Below are 19593 nucleotides of genomic sequence, written 5' to 3' on the forward strand. Positions count from 1 at the left end.
CTAGCTGTCACAGCGCCTGTTCTGCCCCGTCCATATCCGCGCAGGGACCGTTGTGTTCCGCCTGGCGGGACCGCCGATCGTCGGCGCTGCCTCGGCTCGCGCCGCGGTCCGTGGCGGTCGCGGTCCCCGGTCCACCGCGTCGCGCAGCCACGTGCGGCTGAGGGGCGCACGTCCGCCACGTGGCGCCGCTGCCGCATGTGGCAGGCGCGCTGTCCCCGTGCTTGCGGACTCCCGCGCGGGAGGAGGCTTAGGAGATGCGTGTCGCTGGACACGCCGGCGTAGGATCCGTTTCACGGGACGCATCTCTCGTAGGATGCGTCACACCGGTTTAAAACTGGACGAACATCCACGGCTAAGGCGCCTGAAGATGTGTGGACGGACGCAGTGAAACATCCGAAGATTTATTTTTAAGTAACGAACTTACCAGGATTGCATCTCATCCTGTTGACACTCCAGATGTTTGTTCATGGGGTCAGTGCTGGGAGATTCGTCAGTTCAGCTTTCAGCACAGCGTTGGCCCACCTGTTGTTTCTTTCTGTATGAGAGAATGCTACGTGTAGTTGACTCCTGTCACGCACTTGCTGACCATCTCTTGCCGACACCAGCATCATAATACCCCTTCATATATGAAATACCTGTATCACACAAGTTTCAAGCTTTCCCCCGTTCTTCCCCCCTGACTGATAGACGATGTTGGACTTGCAATAACAGACGACCCGATGCCGCTGGGCCAGACTGGACAGCGAACACTTTGTCTCACTTTGTGCCGGTTCGGGCTTAACCCCACGCAAGCTTTCCCGCTGCCCAACGTCGGATGCCTTACTGCCAGAGGGTGGCTGGTCGCCACGATCACCGCGCCGCGGCACGGAACACTCTCCATCTCCTTTTGATTACGGCCACCGCCGAACGCGGCGATGGCGAGCGCGTGGCCGGGAGCCGGGGTCGGGCCTGGCGACGCCGCCGCCCCCGGCTCTCACGCCTCGCGTCGCCGGCCGTCTGCCGGCCACGCGCGCGTGACGTCATCCGATGGGCGTGACGCGTGACGCCTCATCTGGGGACACGGCACGTGCGGGGCGGCCGGGCGGTGACGGTCGGGCGTGGAGCACGTGTGACCGGCGTTCCCCGAGATGTCCGCGCTGCCACGGCATCGGGCCGCCCCCACCGCCGAGGACGCAAACGGATCGTCGTTTGCGATGACGGCGGCGGCTTTGTTCGGAACGGAGCGCACGGAGAGGGCGCGCGGCCCACGCGCTCGGCTGGTGCTGGTATGGTGTGGCGGCCTCACAGTACGGAATCCGGGTGAACTGCCGTGGAGGCCCCTATGGCCCTGGTGTGTGCCATTTTGTGTGGCGGGCTGGGCCATTCCGCGCCGAAATGAAGATTGCTGCCGGGTAGAATGGGTCGGATGGATGTAGCAAACTAAGGCACTGCGGCGCCTGTAATTCGCCACGCACGTCTGCATGCGCAGCTTAACACTGGACATGGACTCCATATGCGGCCTCGGTACAGATCGCGCTCTGTTGAGTCACATTTCGTGCAGGACAAGAGCGCCGGCTCGTCATCATCAACACTCGTTTGCGTGCGACTTTTTCGTCGTTGCCTGGGTCTCTTCTAAATAATTGTTTTTTGCTGCGCATTTGATCTTCACATCTTTTGATTGTTAGACCTGATCCCATGGTGTAATTGCATCACTCGCTTTATGTTTTTTTGGTCTTCATTTTGCAAGGCTCCGTAAAATCCTCCTTGTTTGGATCATTTGATGTTGGCTCGTAATCGCATTGGTGTTGAGACCTCATGTTCTGCAACGAGCAGTAATAAGCCGCCAGGCTTGCCTAACTGAATACAATTCAGTTTGTTTCACGTCGTGGTTAACCAACCTCACGTAAGTCCCCGTGAGTAACGCCTGGGAACGGCGTGCCCGAAATAGCCCATGCACTCGGCGGCAGTGTCTAGCATGTGATCTTCTGCGCCGCTCCCCAGCGGTAGTCACGACACGGCGCCACAGTTCCGGCGACCTGACCACGGCCGCCGCTCGGGTCACGTCAGGTCACGGCAGGCCCCTCGGACGCTACAGCGAGGGGCGGCGCCCGTTCCAGTCCTGACCCGGCAGCGGCGGCGGAGACGCTGGAAACGGCCCCGGTCGAGAGGAGAGGGGCGACGCTGCAGCTGGCGAGGCCTGTCTCAGTCCTGAACCGGAGGCGGCTGCGGACGCTGCAGACCGGCCCCGTTGGGAGCGGGAGGGTAGCACTGCAGCGAGGGGCGACGCTACACGAGGCCGGGCTATTCCTGGAGCGCAGTCGGCACCGTGCCGCGACAGAGACCGGGGACGGCGGGTGTGACTGCTAGCGCGCGCGCCGCCTCGAGTCGCGCCTCGTCCGCATCGAGCTCCACCGGCGACTCGGCGCGCCGCGGCCGCCGGGTTACGTCCGCTGACCTGGCGCTGACCCCGCGCGACACCGGAAGTGACGTCACGCCCCGCCGGGCGGCCGCCGGAGCGCGGTGAAAGCGAGCGTGATTGGCGCTCGTCGGAGGTCAGAGTTGGCGCCGGCCGCGTTGAGTCGTCACCGACGTCCGAGTCAGCTCAACCACTTTCGCTCGCCCCGTCGACGGAGGCGCTGGGTGGTCCGGGCATGAGTCTTGGTGGCAGTGGTAGGAGGGGGGGGGGGGGGGGGACCGGTGGAAGGGCAGGGCGGAGCTTCCGTCTCAGAGCCGCGCGGTGAGGCCGATCTCGGCGGACGAGCTGCGTCTCGTGCGGGTATCAAGCGAGATGGTGCACCAGCATCGGATCTCGATGCACCCCTGCCCGTGCTTTGTTGCGCGCTCAGCAAGCCCTCTGTCGGCGGCTGGAGGCTGAAATGCGGTGGGGTTTGCGGAGCGTTTGATGGTCGACGAGCGTTTGATGGTCGACGAGCGCCGACGGGCTCGTGGGGATTTCTACTGACCGATGTGTTCGGTGACGCTATCTCTTCGTCAGCGATTGCGTGCATAAGAGCCCGGGTCTAATCAGATAGCCGGGAAGCAGGAGTTCTTTCCCGTTGAAGCCAAACATTCGCCTCATGCAGACACCGACGCTGTCCGGCTGCTGCGGTGGCAGTGTCTCCTCCAGTCGCCGTCAGACGTTGCCAAGCTTACAAACTCAGATTATCATTGTTACGAGCCATTGGATAGCTTGACCAATTCGTGATCACGCTGCGTGCATACGGCCACGCAAGGTCTGTAATGAAATGTGTTAACATGAATCTGCGAAGGCTTGCATCTGTATGTGTGTCCTTGTGCGCCTTGTTTTTTTATAATACTGTGTTATTGTCGAAAAAGCACGTAACCCATTTTATATCCCGTTCTTCCCGATCACGCTATTTAAAAACGCCCGCTTTGTTTTGACTGTCGCGATATTTGGCGCGTGGTTTTTTGGATACTTTCATCCACGGCTACCCAATGTATTCATCAGCTGTGAAATCTAAAACTATTCGTATCCTGACAGACATGCGCTAAAATATTTGTATTGCACATGTATGTAACAGTTTCTTTTAAAGGAATGTTCGAGATACAACGCCGAAAAAAAACGCCAGGCCGTCGGTAACAACGCCCGAGCTACGGCGGCTGACCGCGACTCAGCGCCGGCTGTGCGGTCTTTCGGGCCGATGGGCCTCCTAACGCTGAGGGCAGCCTCGCGGATCCGACCCCGGCCCTGGGTGAACGAGTACGGCGTGCCCACTTTCCGCACACAGCTCGTTGTCTCAATGAGACGTGCATTACGTAACCGAGGCTGCACCAGTGCCCACAGCAGCGTGGCAGGTTCCGCGAAGGGTGAATTTCCTGAATGCCATTTCGCTACGCTCTGAAGCGACGGCTGGTCACGCTTCCAAACATTGTTGACTTGTGGACAGCGTTCCCGAATGGCGGGCCTGGTGCCGTGCCTCGTCCGACCTGAGACACAGCGAGCGCGCGTGGCGCCGCCACATTCAGTCCGCGGCGCCGAACTTCATGACCGGCGCCGGCGTCTGGGTGGTACGAACACCTGAGACGCCCGTCCGCCCAACAACGAGGTCATCGATTTTGGTCACCGCCGAGGGACGGGGGGGGGGGGGGGCGTCGGTGGGGTCAGCGTGAGGCCAGGCCTAGGCTCCGGACCAAATCGGACGTCAGCGTCGCCTCACAACCGGTTCGCAGCGACAGCGCGGCGGCCGGGACTGTGGGCCGGCGGGCGTCCGCCTTGCCGCGTGTGCTCAGGCGCATGCTAAGGAGCTTCCGACACGGAGGAGGTCGTCGGTCAGCGTTCGCCTTGCATACGGCGGTGCGTAGTGAGGTCGCCTGCACGTCAGGGCCGCTTCCTGAGGTCATGTAGTGCGCAGCGCATGCCAAGCTGGGAGCTGGGGGCGCTGTGGGACACAGCGGTGCAGTTCTCGAGAACTTTTCTGGACTTCAACCCCCTACTTTCTAATTGACAGTTGCATTCTTGAACCCGGCAAGAGACCTTCACTTTTACGAAGTCTCTTCGGCGTTACGCGGCGCTGCGGTCACGTGACCGGCGCCAGTGTTACGCGGCCGTGGCGCCGTCGGCCTCTGCGGTTTTCAGCAGATTGGTTCACTGCCGGTCTCGGCGCCTCGAATGGGCTGGTGTCGCGGACTGACGCTGACCTCGGTGCCAGTTTACGGCGGTTGGCTCGCGAATGAGCTCGTCGCGGAAATGGCTTTGGCAGATTAGTGGCTGGAGACGGTCATAGGGTTCTTTGTTTTGCGCGCAAACAATCCAGATGTCCAGGATTGTCTTGATGTGGTGAGGAACGGGCCAGAATTGAATCACGTGGCGCCGTGAGGCATTAACTGGGGGCGCAGGCCTCTTTTGACTGATTTAGAAATTGACTCAACGTGCGCCCTTCGATTCTCACCGGCGGGCATCCAAGCACATTCATGTCAAACCGTCTACCGATGCTCACAAGCAGACGCTCTGTGTAGGAAAGGCATTGTGAGGATCACCTTATTTGTCAACCGTTAGATCTCTTGAGCCAGTGTTTGTGTTTTGTAGGAAGCCATGTGCCCTTTCAGCGTCTGGTTTATCTCCATGAGAGTAAGGTTGTGAAACGGTATACAGGTTGCGTTGCCCCTATATCGAAAAGCTTGCACATTCTGGCAATTGTTTTCAAGCATTTGTTTTGACTTCCACCGCGGCGGGGCTCTGCGGAGATGTCTGGCCGTTGGGTCACGGTCAGATGTCACGGCCGGGTATCGATGTTGCCAGTTTCAGCCACCAGGTGTCAGCGGTGTGGCGACCAGCCGGTAGATGTCGCTACAATCGCCACATTCTCCACTTGGATGGGCGGAGGTCAATGCTGATGACAATTGGTAGACGCATGTTTTGCACTGTGTGCATTTCCATGCGATCTTCTTTGGTGTTTCCCATGTTGAAGTAGAAGAAGCGAGTTTCCTCGGTGGTAAGGGGACGCAAAAGGTCAACATGTTCCCTGCAGCCGTGTTTTTTCTTTGGGACGCTTGCAGCGATCCAAGGCGATTGGCTTAGCGTTTGGCATCCCATGTAAGATGTCTTTCGCCCCTCATGCACCAACCTTCCACCCCACCCTTAGCATTGGCTAGCTCCATCTTGCCAATAATTGTGTTAACGCCGTTCGCTTACGCCCATTCTTGTGGTATTTGCTCTGCGTTCCAATGTGAAAGCTTGCCTAGTTGCGAGCAGCACGTATCAAAATGTTTTTTTCTGGTGATAGACAAATGGTTCAAATAGCCGGCACATCTTGTCGTACATATCATCACCTTTGTCCTTCATTTCCGGGCTCTACGTGAAACAGTCAGAAGTCGCACATATTTTACACGCGTATGCCAAACATTTTCATGGGTCTGGCGGACGGTTAGGAGCAACACACATGACACACGCGAATGGATTGTGGCGTTCTTAGCCAACTTCAGAACCGCCCAGGACCAAGGGCATGTAGCCCCCTTCCCCCCCCCCCCCTCTGTAAAACCGACTCCTAGATGCCGTAGGTCGCTGGGTAAACCTGTGGGTGGAGACGCCACGTAATGCCATGCGATCCGTCGAGCTCATTATGTCGGCGGACTCTGCTGGTACTGTCATACGATCCGTCGAGCTCAGTATGCCAGCGGACTCTGCTGGTACTGTCATGCGATCCGTCGAGCTCAATATATCAGCGGACTCTGCTGGCACTCATGCGATCCGTCGAGCTCAATATATCAGCGGACTCTGCTGGCACTCATGCGATCCGTCGAGCTCAGTATGTCAGCGGGCTCTGCTCGTATCTCGAAGTGAGGTCATGTGTCGTGGTATTTCTGTGGGGTTTGGAGGTCAACGTGTTGAAGGCAGACCACAATGCCGTCTCGTACGCGAGACGCTCGTTTCTGTTGAGCTGATCTCGCCGTAATAACGCTGCGGACTTACGCTCGGTGAAAGAAACAGTCGAAGAAATCGAGCCTTAATCGGACTCCTGGAAGGCGAATTGCTGCTGATGTGGATAATCACGTACTCTGTGAGCAGGTGGCGGGGATTTTTCATGGAATTTGTACGCTGATTGAGGCATGATTTGCGGTAAATTGTTTCTTGATGGGCCACGAGGGATTAGTTTCACTGAGGACGTAATGCTTTCACCCCTATCGTTTTGCCGTCCCTACTCATCCCTCTCCTCTATTTCCGCCTTTGCCTCCAACCAGACGGCGACCTTTCTCCGATTGGTCGGGGGACGGGGAAGAGGGATACTGTCAACGAGGAGTACTCTGTGCATCCAGACTGCAGTATTTTTGGTGCGCAGTGAGTGCTTTCGGCCTGTCACCCATAGTCCTTATCAAAGACGTGCTGGCGGTCATGAGTGCTGAAGAAAAACGGCTGCAAATGTAGAAGTTGAAAAATCAGCAAATGGTACGGCATTTGCGAAGTTTTCGTTGCAATGGCTCGAGCTAACTAGCTGCGAATGGTCGACTCCCACCTATTGAATTACTTCATTGAGCCCTTATGGCTACATGGAATACTTTGCGTGTGCTATGTTATGTCCAAACGACGTTTGTACCAATGATGATCCCTCTGTTCGGTCAAATAAGCCGTTCTCATGTGTTCACCCATGGCCATTGGTTTCCAACGGACGGCTTGTTCCCCGCGCGTCCACGCACCTCGAACCTCACTTGGCCAATCAGCGGTCTCAGTTCCCGACGCCGCAGCTGTGCGGCTCTGCACAGTCTTCCGCAACCTTTTCACCGCCGAGCTCGCTCTGCCTTCGGAAGCTCCTTGCACGCCGCGTCACGCCATGGCGGCCTGACGGCCGCCGCCGCCGCCGGATGTTTGGACGGCGACCCTGGGCGGCGCAGTAATTCACGGTCCCGCCGCCGTCTTGGTCTGGCTCCCCCGCGTCCGACTCTCGTCAGCTGACGCTAGCGCCGCTCCGTTGCCGTTTGGGCTTGCTGTTGTTCAGCGACAAGTGGTTTTTCAATTAAAAAAAATATTAGTAGTACCGGCGCGCTCATGTTCTGATCTGCTCGTCTTCGGAAGTCTGGTACCCGTAGACATCTAATGCCTATTATATTCCATTCACATTCTAACACATGGTATTCCATACATATGGTGAAACATAAAGAGCGGTTTTTATTTCAAACGTCAATCTTAAAAATGCCGTGATTGTGTAGTATAACATTCGTCGACACATTTTTCACATGAACAGACCTTTAAGCATTTGGACCTGTTTGTTGTTGTAGTCAGTGTTTGTCTACACAGCGAACATGTCCACGACAGGCCGCTGAGCACGAGCGAACATGTCCACGACAAGCCCCTGAGCAGCACGAGCAAGCATGCCCACGACAGGCCGCTGGGCGCGAGCGCACACGTCCACAACAGGCCGCTGAGCACGAGCGAACATGTCCACAACAGGCCGCTGAGCACCAGCGCACACGTCCACGACAGGCCGCTGAGCACGAGCGAACATGTCCACGACAGGCCGCTGAGCACGAGCGAGCATGTCCACGACAGGCCGCTGAGCACGAGCGAGCATGTCCACGACAGGCCGCTGAGCACGAGCAAACATATCCACGACATGTCTGTGAGCACGAGCGCACTTCCGAAGTCCAGAGTGGCCCACTCCTGCCACGGCTGCTGGTGTCTCGTAGTTGGCGTGTGTAGCCGCTGAGCGCGGGAATGGGGGGGGGGGGGATTGTCTGCATCTCTAGTTTCCAGACTACGTGGACAGCCTGAAAGACACCAGTCTGCCTCTGTAACCTTGCACCAATCACACCAATCTAAAGATCCGGTAATTTTCAACCACGCTTGCCATATATCACATGTTTGGCCCATTTTTAGTATCCTTACTTACACGCCTATAATTGACGCTTCAAATAAGGTGTCCTACAGAATGGAGAAGTGTTCCTGAGACATGACCTGCTCTCGAGCCTGACGTAGCTCAGGCATGCTTCTAACTGCATCTGCTTGACTAATCTGATGAAGCTGCACCGCTCGGTGTGCTCTCCACTACCACGTCATGCTACGGTGCAGTGGGAACCTGCACCAACCCTGCACTTCGCTTCGTATCCTTGTGGCGTCAGCATTTTCCACACTACGTTTTTGTTTGCGGAACTGGCCACAAATAGAGTCACCTGTTGGATGGGTGCCCCGGCCACCGATCTCTGTTCGAAACTAAGAGTGGCTCTCACCTGTCGTGGCGAAACACACGACGAAACAAAAGCTCGATTCTTTACGGTGGTGTTGTCAAACAGCTGCCCCCTGGGGGAAGTGTCTGCCGGTGAGTGTTATGTGCCGCTTCCATCCCGTGCATGAGGAAAGGCATGAGGAGGAGGGGGCTCCGCAATACTCATTCTACTGGATTGGTCGGGATTTTGGGAGAGCGCGCCCAATAGTATGAATAGTCAGCCCTTGGTCTTACAACCGGATCCACAGAGGCGCCGGTTGAAGAAACCGGTGTGTATTAAGAAAGCTAGACTTTCGAGAAGTCCGGTGGGCGTGATGGGAAAGCTGGACTGAGCGTTAGGAGGGCCAGACCGATCACGCGCTGTTGTGGGAGGGCGAGACAGTCTGGTGAGGGACCTAGACCAGCCGCGCGTTGTTTGTATGAATCAGACTTCATGTTGGAGGAGCTGGACCGGCCGTACGTTGTCTGTGGGAGAACCAGCCTGCACGCTGTGAGAGCCAGCGTAGCGTGTGTTGTGTGGGCAGCGTCGGCCTGTGCACTGCGAGAGCCAGCGTAGCGTGTGTTTTTTGGACAGCGTCGGCCTGTGCGCCGCGAGAGCCAGCGTAGCGTGTGTTGTTTGGACAGCGTCGGCCTGTGCGCTGCGAGAGCCAGCGTGGCGTGTGTTGTTTGGACAGCGTCGGCCCGGCGCTGCGAGAGCCAGCGTAGCGTGTGTTGTTTGGACAGCGTCTGCCCCGATGCTGCGAGAGCCAGCGTAGCATGTGTTGTTTGGACAGCGTCGGCCTGTGCGCTGCGAGAGCCAGCGTAGCGTGTGTTGTTTGGACAGCGTCGGCCTGTGCGCTGCGAGGGCCAGTGTAGCTTGTGTTGTTTGGACAGCGTCGGCCTGTGCGCTGCGAGAGCCAGCGTAGCGTGTGTTGTTTGGACAGCGTCGGCCTGTGCGCTGCGAGAGCCAGCGTGCCTTGTGTTGTTTGGACAGCGTCGGCCTGTGCGCTGTGTTTGGAGAGCGCCGGCCGCACCAGATGGCGTCGTCAGTGGCGGCGGACATTGATCACGGCCCGTCACGCCGTCACCGTCGTGACCAATGGAAGAGAAAAGCCGAGCCGCTGGTCGACGCCGCCGCCTTTGTCCACACGCCTCCGGACGGAAGCGGGCTGGGTCCGTGCGGGTTTTGCGGAGATGGATCCTTGGACACGGGATGTGGGCGGATAGGACGGATGGGTTGTCCTCGGTGTGTGGGTGACGTGCCTGAAGGAAGACCCCTGACGGCGGTTCTGAAGAAATGTTCTGAACAAAACTTAGAATGTCTTGCCTGAGCTGGCGAACATAGCTTTGGAAGCTTCTTTTCTACAGGCTGAACTATTTTTGACATATATTTCTGGACGAGGCCTTTTAAGTGCCTCTCGGTTTTTGTTGTGCACGCTATTTTGAGGGGGGGTGGGGGGGGGGGGGGGTGGGCAGTGCAGTGAAAACTGTCGAATCCACCCCGAAATTTCGTTAGCAAACGTCGCTTACTACTTGGTCGTTACTTATTCGTTACTTATTGGTTACTTACTACAATTCGTCACTTACTACTCAGCCCGCTTTCTTCTCAAAACGAGGGGAAGGGCTGGATCCCGAACTGAATATAAAACCGGATCCGGGATCTGTCTTATTACAGTGACGGACAAGGTTGAACCTTTGAGAACTCACGACTGTCCGGAGCTATGTAAACAGTCGACTCAAAGTGCTGGAGATACTTCCGCGCGCGCGCGTGGCGTTTCCTCGTCTTGCATTTACTCCACAATAACAAATGTTGTTGACGCGGCGAAGTCGCTTCCAACCTGCGCCTGAGCGAGGATTCACACAATGGATTCTACTAATTAGCCGTCGGAATGCGGGCTCTGCCATCAGACGCTAATAGGCCGGACAACGGCCGGAGGCCCTGACGCGATGCGGGTCGGGATCAGCCACCGGGCGCCGCGCTTCCCACGGGGCGAGCCGGCTCTGCGGCGGAGCAGCCGGCCGCTCGTGCCGAGACGAATCGCGCCGCCAACAATAGCCGCCTGATTGACCCCCGGCGTCGCGCCGCGCCGCGCTGCTCCAGATTGATGACTCCCTAATGAAGTGTCGGCCGGCTATTTGTGGGACCGCTGTGACGCCTCAATGGGGTGTACGCGGCGGCTGCGGGCGGCGCGCGGACACCGGAAGAGTCGCGACGAGGATCGGTGAAACGTGGTGGGAACGGCAGTTCAGTGCTCGCTCCGAGGTGGAGAGAATGCACCGGCGTGGCTCGCGAGACCCGCCGTCTGGCGGCTCTGATGATCGGCTTTGGTTCGTGAGAGAGCTAATAAAATGATTTTCCGCATCGGAGTTGGTTGGATGCCCACAGGACACTTATCCAAGGCAGTGGTAATGTGATAATGGACACAAACCACTGAGTTGTATGCACTTATCCAAGGCAGTGGTAATGTGATGGTGGTCACAAACCACTGAGTTGTATACACTTCTCCGAGCCAGTGGTAGTGTGATGGTGGTCACAAACCTCTGAGTTGTATACACTTATCCGAGCCAGTGGTAGTGTGATGGTGGTCACAAACCTCTGAGTTGTATACACTTATCCGAGCCAGTGGTAGTGTGATGATGGACACAAACCACTGAGTTGTATACACTTATCCAAGGCAGTGATAATGTGATGATGGACACAAACCACTGGGCTGTATACACTTATCCAAGGCAGTGGTAATGTGATGATGGACACAAACCACTGGGCTGTAGACACTTATCCAAGGCAGTGGTAATGTGATGATGGACACAAACCACTGAGTTGTATACACTTATCCAAGACAGTGGTAATGCGATGGTGGACACAAACCACTGAGTTGCATACACTTATCCAAGGCAGTGGTAGTGTGATGATGGACACAAACCACTGAGTTGTATGCACTTATCCAAGGCGGTGGTAGTGTGATGATGGACACAAACCACTGAGTTGTATACACTTATCCATGACAGTGGCAATGTGATGATGGACACAAACCACTGAGCTGTAGACACTTATACAAGGCAGTGGTAATGTGATGATGGACACAAACCGCTGAGTTGCATGCAATGTAGCGTGTGCCTGTATGCGCCTCTGAGCTGAGTTATGCTTTTGAATAGGCTCTGACTGCCTGTCATTTCAACACATTGAACGCCATACTTGTCTGATACTCTAACTGTGCAGGCCGGCGAGTTTAGGAGTTCCACCTGCGACAACTTGCCTTGCATGGCCGTCTGTCTCCTTCGAGAGAATATGTTTTATTACACCGCCGACTATTTATCACGGCATAGCTGTCGCTTGTCCGGCTCGCAGTCGCTGCCCCCGCGAGAGCGCCCGGGCGGTCGAACGACCACCACAAGCGGCGTTTTCTCCGGCAGTTGTTTGTCAGGCGCGCGGCTCGTTTGTCTCCGGCGCCGGGGCCTCCGCGCCGCCGGCGCCGCTCGGGTCGCACCCCGGCCGGCCGTCGGCGCCGGTCGTGCGCGCCGCGCTCGCGTGCGGCGACGCCTCACAAGCGGCCCGCTCTCGTCGCGGCGTCACGTGACGCCGTCGGCTGACGTGCGCGGGCCGCTGACAAGTGGCGGAGGGCTCGCGTGACGCGTGCCCCCGAACGGACTGGCGTGACGCCGCTGATGATGGGAACGATCGGCTGCGTGCTCGCGCGGTTTGTCGCGGCGTGTGCGGCCGTCGTTTCTGGCAGCGGTATGCCTGGATCGGATACTTAAAAACATGACCGATCTACCTTTGGAAAAGGTCGAAACACAATGTTGCTATGAGTAGCGGCGTAATGTCAACTTAGTTAATGAAGGTCCATGCCGATGCCGCCGTCAGTTGAGATAAAAAGTGACCATCCCCGGGTTGGTAAACTAACGCATGGCTTTGGACAGATGCACCCACTTTTCGACCTATCATTTGATCAACTGCGCACTTTGCGCTGGTCTTTTTTGTCCACCTGTTCCAGGTCAGGACACAGGTAAGGGGTTTGCGCGGCGGCTCGTGCTGCTCCATTCCACAGACGGGGACTCGTGGTCTGAGTCCTTGCTCGAGATGGTTTTGAAGTCGTCCGTCTGCTGGTGGCGTGCGGAGTGCCAGCCGAGCTCAGTCGTACTTGATGAGGTCATATCTGTCACTGACAGGGTCATATGAGTTCACATGTCACCAGCGGAGGGTCATGTGAGGTCGCCTAAAGTGTGTAGATTCAAGATAATTGTGTCCCCCGTTTGCGACAAGAAATCGGTAAAACCAGAACCAATGCATTTTACGAACCGTTGACTGGTGTTAAGGGCATCGTAGGTCACTTAAGGCCGTGAACCTCAGAAGAACAAAAAGTTTGTTTTCAAGGCAGTGAGTCGCCCGCGACCTGATTTGGCCTTAGTCGGGCTTATTTATGATTTACCGCCCTCGTAAATGTTACGTAAGTTCCGTGTAAAACATTTAGGAAACGTTTAAGACTTTTGACACGTGCTGGAAAGTTCCAGTTCCAAAAAAACTGAACATTTAAAGGTGTTTTTCACGTGGAATGTGACGTCATATGTTTTGTGACAACACAACAAAACGTTCCCTGGCTTTGATCAGGGCTATTAATTGTTGCCTAATGTTACCAAATCCGGCAGTTTATGCCGAGATAGTGAGGGAAGGTAAGAGTATCCCTCAGGCTGTCGCGGCGGTCGGTGAATCCGCCACTCGGTGCTTTACCCCCCCCCCCCCCCCCCTGTCTGTCAGCGCAGCTCGTCGGACCCGACGGAGCTTTCTGTCGTCTTCTGCTGCCGACAGCGGCTGCTCTGGTACGGAGCGAGGCGTGGGTACACTGTCCCAGCTCGGAGCTCAGCACCAATGAAGGGTAGCGTGGGCACACCTTCGGCGCCAACGAGGGGGCCAGCACCAATGAGGGGCCGCGTGGGTGCACCTCCGGCACCAGCGAGTACTCCGGAGTACAGCGAGTACAGGTGCAACTCCGGCACCAGCCCAGTATCCACGAGTCGCGGCGGATGAGTCAGCGGCGCGCCGGCCGTGCCGCCGTCACGGCCAGCAGGCCGCGGCGGCTCATGGCTCGTGGCCGCTCGTGTCGGAACTCCGCTCTCGGGCCCGGACGGGCTGCGCTCAATCGACCGAGGCTAGGGTGAGCAGCGGCGGCCGTGGTCTTCCGAGCGCTGCTGTTCCGCCGATGGGCTCGTGGGGCGTGTCGGCGCAATGCAGACCCGGAGTCGGTGCACTCTCCAGCCCAAAGCTTTGTTGTTAAATTTCCGGGGTCACTGCCTGACCTTTGAGCTTTGGTCCATGATGCAGCATCGTCTCAGTGACGCAAGAGCGTGTTCAACTCTCTGGCTCATGCTCATGTCCTCTGGCTCAATTAACCTCTTCAACGTCCACCACCTCACATCAGCCGCTCCCTACCCATCCAGCGTCCTCTTTAGATCTGCCTCTCGCCCTCACGGGCCGTCCCGCCGGCGAGGGTCCGTCACGCAGCCGGCCGCCTCTCGCCCTCCAGCAGCGCCTGCCTCGATGGGCCGCGTCGCCTCGCGCTCTCCGCCGGACGCGGACGCGGCGGCAGATCCCCGCGAGCCCGCGGCGCCGGCCGCCGCCGCCACTGCGAGCCGCCCTTCAGTCGTGACCGCTCAGGCGGCTCGGTCGCACGCGCGCGAGCGCCTCCCGCCCGGCCAGCCGGCGCCGCCGCCTCGCGCACGGTGGACGGACGGGACGAGCGGGGAGACGGCGCGGGTTGAGAAGCCTTCTTCGCGGCGAGAGGCGAGACGCCGGTGGGGAGGGGACCGCCCAGCCGACAGCCGGGCGGAAGGTGAAACGCGTCCGGTGCGCGCCGCCACCGCCGCCGCCGGCGTGAAAACGACGCGGGAGTTGGGCCGCCGACGTCACGGCTGCAGGCAGCTCGCGCGGTGGCAGACCGCCGCCACCGAAAACTCCTCTTCCGGAGACCGCCGCCGCCGGAGACTCCTCTGGAGACCGTCGCCGCCGGAGACTGCTCCTCTGGAGACTGTCGCCGCCGGAGACTGCTCCCCTGGAGACTGTCGCCGCCGGAGACTCCTCCTCTGGAGACCGCCGCCGCCGGAGACTGCTCCCCTGGAGACTGTCGCCGCCGGAGACTCCTCCTCTGGAGACCGCCGCCGCCGGAGACTGCTCCCCTGGAGACTGTCGCCGCCGGAGACTCCTCCTCTGGAGACCGTCGCCGCCGGAGACTGCTCCTCTGGAGACTGTCGCCGCTGGCGAGTCGTCCTCTTCTCGGGGGCGTGCAGCGTGAGAGCTGGACCGACGCTCAGCTGCTGTCGAGAACTCCGCCCTGCGTGTAGACGACCGGCGCCGTGTCCCCGGACGGGGAGCCGGCGACTGAGGCTCACCAGGAGCGCTGGTCGGAAGCTGTCCGCGCGTGCGCGACCCGCGGCCGCCTCGCGCGCCGCGGCGCTGGGACGTTGCTGTGGTGAATGGACACCGTGCTGCCGCTCCGCCGTCGGATGGGCTTCTCCGGTGGTCTCGACTGATGACCGAAACCGTTGATCGCTGCTGGCGATCCCGGCTAGTGACCGTGACCGGAGATCGCTGCTGGTGATCTCGACTGGTGATCGAGACCGGGGGTCTCTGCTGGTGATCCCGGCTGGTGACCGTGACTGGGGATCGCTGCTGGTGACCCCGGCTGGTGACTGCGCCCCGGTGGCGTGGAGACCTGGACGCTCGCTCCCGGTCCGGAGGCGGCGATGGTGGCGATCGCCTCCAGCGGCGACCCTGACACGTGAGTGCACCGCCAAACCGTCCTATCCCCGCCCTGGATGTAAGCTATTGGTTTGTCGGCATAATGAGCTCAAAGTTCTCGTGCTGACAAGCATGGAATTTTAATTTTAAAAGGAATTTTAAAAGGTGAGAGGACATTATCTTGGAGCATTTGGATGGAGCTTTGCCCAATTAAAAAAAAATGCAACAGGAGAGTGACGTAGAGCTGGCATGTAGGGAGCGGAGATGACGCAGACTGGATGCACGGATGTTCAGTCACATGTATGGGCGTCGTGCTTTGATCATATGGTACATATGAGAGCGCATTCGCGTTAAGGCCGTGCCACGTCCTTGCGATAGGGCCTACCTGTTGATCATACCTATTTGTGTTTATGCAACAAGAGCTGACGTGCTCGATGCCATTTGCGATGGTTAGGTTCCACTTCGTGGTTCGAGTCACGTTGGACGTTGTCAAATTTGGTAAATGATAGCTTTATCACAGCCGACCTTATTTACCAGCCTGCTTTTGACGCCTATTTGAGACGACAGCATGCTCAGTACTCAGCGCACGGACGCTGGGAATGCGTTGTGAGTTCCACACCTCGCGAGTCACACTCAGCTGACGTCTGACGCCTGCGCGCTGCATAGATGGTTCTCTCAGGGTTCGCCTTCCTCGACGCGCACGCCGAATGCCGGCTTCAGTGTGCGGTCTGCCCCGGCTTGTCAGCAGTCTGGTCCGAGCTACACGTGGTGCCCCAGGCTCGAGCACCGCAGCGCGGGCGCGGAGTCCGCTGGAGTCTCGCAGTCAGTAGTCTGGCCCGAACTGCACGTGGTGCCCCAGGCTCGGGCACCGGAGCGCGGGTGCGGGGTCCGCTGGGGTCTCGCGGTCAGCAGTGTGTGGGGCGCGACGGCGTGCGGCGGCCCACCTCATCAGCTGGCGAACCTGAACCGCGATGACCCGCGGCATCAGCTCCCGTCGGCTTCCGCGAAGAGACTGGTGGATCTGGACGCAGTGACCTATGAGGTGCACTTAGCATCGTTGGAATAGACAAATGGTCCGCTGGGGGCAATTTCACTGCCTCCCGATGGATTTATGACGTCATTATCCTCGGCAGGCGTTTCCGCAGAGTGAAATTTCGTGCCAACGTGATGGCGCTCTGGGTCCGAGTGGACCCATTCCAACTTTTTTGAACAGCCGTATATGTGAATTTGCTGTTAATCATTGCGTTGCTCGGGGCAGGCGACGCCTTTTGAATATTTTCCGGCTTGCATTACAGGCTGGGACATTCTGTCCCCGAATGATCAGTGACCAACTCAGGATACGAGAGCCGTCGGTGATGCATGCACCTGTTGACACGTTGACCTGTTGACCTGATGGCACGGCCTGACGCCTGCCAGCGTGCGGCGACCGGCGCTGTGGACGATGAGCTTGCCGCGGCGACTTCCCGGCGTTCGCCACCGACCTCGGCAGGCTTGGTTTTGGTAGCGATACGCCTAAAGCGCCACCCTTGCACGTCCATCTGGACGAGGGGCCGAGTTTGTAAGCATAACCTGTGCAGTAATAGCAGGCTTTCAATCGCCGTACGACGTCGCGGTCGCATGGGGTCATGCGGGTCAATGTTTCCACTAAGAACATCAGAGTGGTCATCGTAGAAACAACTTTATAAATAAGAGAAGATAAGGTAAATCCCACGTTCACTTATGCAAGTAAGAAGAGCCTTCAGCTCCCCGTTTCTTGCCAGTGTCAGTGAGGCTTCTTACTCTGAGTTATCGACCTTCTCAATGCCAGGAGACAATGGTTACACGACGTTATAGGGCAATCACTGGTTGCAGTTCCAGCATTCGACGTTTCGATCACGATTTCTTTAACTTTTCGTATTTTTAAAAACAGTACGAACGCCTGTAACTTACTACGTAACACCACTCCTCGGGCACGCGTGATGTGCACATAAACTAAGGTCAGACCGCCGAGAAGTCCCGCGCTCATGACCTTTTAGCCACAGGTCAAGTTGCAGCATCTGACAAATGATACGACTCCCCTGTGTGTAGACATTTTGTGTATATATATATATATATATATATATATATATATATATATATATATATATATATACGCCGCCCCGTTACGCTTTGCCACACAAGAAGCCGAGACGGACGGGTCATCACGGCCGGCCGGTCCTCGGACCTCACACGGATTGCCGCCACTCCCAAGCACGGGAGCGACGGCGTATGCATCACACGGCCATGAATAGCAAGTGACCGCGTGGAGCTACGACTGACCGGGGCCCGGGCGGTGTGCTTCGGCCGACGGGCGGCACCCTGGCCTGACGACCCCAGGATTTGATCTGCGCCGGTGGCCCCCGAGGCGGCCGTAAAGGAGATTCGGGTGGATTTGTGGGTGTTGTGAATCCTCTGGTGGGACAGCAGGCGTAGTTTCGGTGAATTGAACCTCAGGAAGTGTACGGAGCTCCCCAAGTCATCCGGCGAGCAGCCTATTGCCTCGCGATCCTCTCGTGCGTCATGGATGTTCTGCTTTTCCTCAAGGGCTGCTTAACTTTTGCGTGTAGCTCTTGTGCTATTGAGCCTAAGCGTCGTTCTTAATGACTGAGTACACATCTGGCCCAGTGACGTCAGTGACGAACCGCGGCGCCCCAGCTGCGCGCCTCCTCACGGCACACCGCCAGTCTGGAAACGGTTTCTGTGCACCTGCTTGCAGCTGGGCGGTCCGATCCCATGGCCGGCCACGCTTCGTTGCACCAGCATTCCACCGGTCACCTCCGTGGCCGGTGAGCTGATCAGCGCCGCACGGCCGACCGAGCTGGCCGTGATCAGCGGCCCACGGCCGACCGAGCTGGCCGTGATCAGTGGCCCACGGCCGACCGAGCTGGCCGTGATCAGTGGCCCGCGGCCAACCGAGCTGGCCGTGATCAGTGGCCTGCGGCCAACCGAGCTGGCCGTGATCAGTGGCCCACGGCCGACCGAGCTGGCCGTGATCAGTGACCCGCGGCCAACCGAGCTGGCCGTGATCAGCGGCCCGCGGCCGACCGAGCTGGCCGTGATCAGTGGCCCACGGCCGACCGAGCTGGCCGTGATCAGCGGCCCGCGGCCGACCGAGCTGGCCGTGATCAGCGGCCCGCGGCCGACCGAGCTGGCCGTGATCAGCGGCCCGCGGCCGACCGAGCTGGCCGTGATCAGTGGCCCGCGGCCAACCGAGCTGGCCGTGATCAGTGGCCCGCGGCCAACCGAGCTGGCCGTGATCAGCGGCCCGCGGCCGACCGAGCTGGCCGTGATTAGCGGCCCACAGCCGACCGAGCCGGCCGTGATCAGCGGCCCACGGCCGACCGAGCTGGCCGTGGTCAGCGGCCCACGGCCGACCGAGCTGGCCGTGACCGCCGGCGGTCAGCTGGCGTGTGTGTCCACGCGCTGCGGTCGGTGGAGATAGGTGCCAGACGGTCAGAACGGGGTGCTTCAGTCCTGGCCTGGCGCTGGGGCGGCGGCCCTAGGTGGTCCTACGGCCGCTGTATCGTGCTGTTCTCGCTGATCCCGTACAGTCCATTAACTGCCCTTCGTTTTCCGTGACGTCAATGTTTTTAACGCGATTAAAGTAGTAGTGTTTCTCATCAATGCGTTGAGGGGCTGGCGGAGGGGGAAAAGGTAGATTTACATGGGATACACTGCTGCGAAAATCAGAGATATCGGAGAGCGCTGTGCAAGCCTCATGTTTGGCCATTTTGGTCGTCCAATCTGTCTTGAAAGCGGTGTGCGCCGGCCGGCACTTTTCGTCGCATGACCTCGGCACATGCCGCATGTGAACGTCCTGTCCCCGTGTGTGCTGATTCCGGGGCGAGCGTGCCTCCCCTCCCCGGTCCTCTCCTGCACGGCTGCCGTGCCCGGGGTTGGCCCCGTTCCGGTTCACCGCCTACCGGCCGTCCCCGCGCAGCTCCGCAATTGTTGTGCTGCCCGACCGTTCTTCCGGGTCAGCCCCGCAGAGGTAATCGCTGGGCGGGCTCCTCTGGCCGGAGCGGCCCTGCCGACGGTCCTCCGGGTCAGCCCCGCAGAGGTCATCGCTGGGCGGGCTCCTCTGACCGGAGCGGCCCTACCGACGGTCCTCCGAGGTCAGCCCCGCAAAGGTCACGGCCGGGCGGGCTTCTCGGACCGGTGCGGCCCCACCGACGGTCCTCCGGGGTCAGCCCCGCAGAGGCCACGGCT

The 19593-nt window shown here is 58.7% G+C and overlaps 1 protein-coding gene across 1 annotated transcript in view; it reads left to right on the forward strand.

Moving 5' to 3' along the window:
• Positions 1-14864: 14864 nt before the first annotated feature.
• LOC119095062 (WD repeat-containing protein 47) overlaps positions 14865-19593 on the forward strand; it is a gene marked incomplete at its 3' end in the record, with an annotated part of 15699 nt that continues 10970 nt past the window's right edge. Inside the window, exon 1 of the mRNA XM_037217959.1 lies at positions 14865-15406. Coding sequence (XP_037073854.1) covers positions 15372-15406 — 35 coding nt within the window. The remainder of the gene's footprint in view (positions 15407-19593) is intronic.

The sequence above is a fragment of the Pollicipes pollicipes genome, unplaced genomic scaffold (assembly GCF_011947565.3).
Source record: "Pollicipes pollicipes isolate AB1234 unplaced genomic scaffold, Ppol_2.1 Scaffold_4219;HRSCAF=4965_pilon_pilon_pilon, whole genome shotgun sequence".
Lineage (NCBI taxonomy): Eukaryota > Metazoa > Arthropoda > Thecostraca > Pollicipedomorpha > Pollicipedidae > Pollicipes > Pollicipes pollicipes.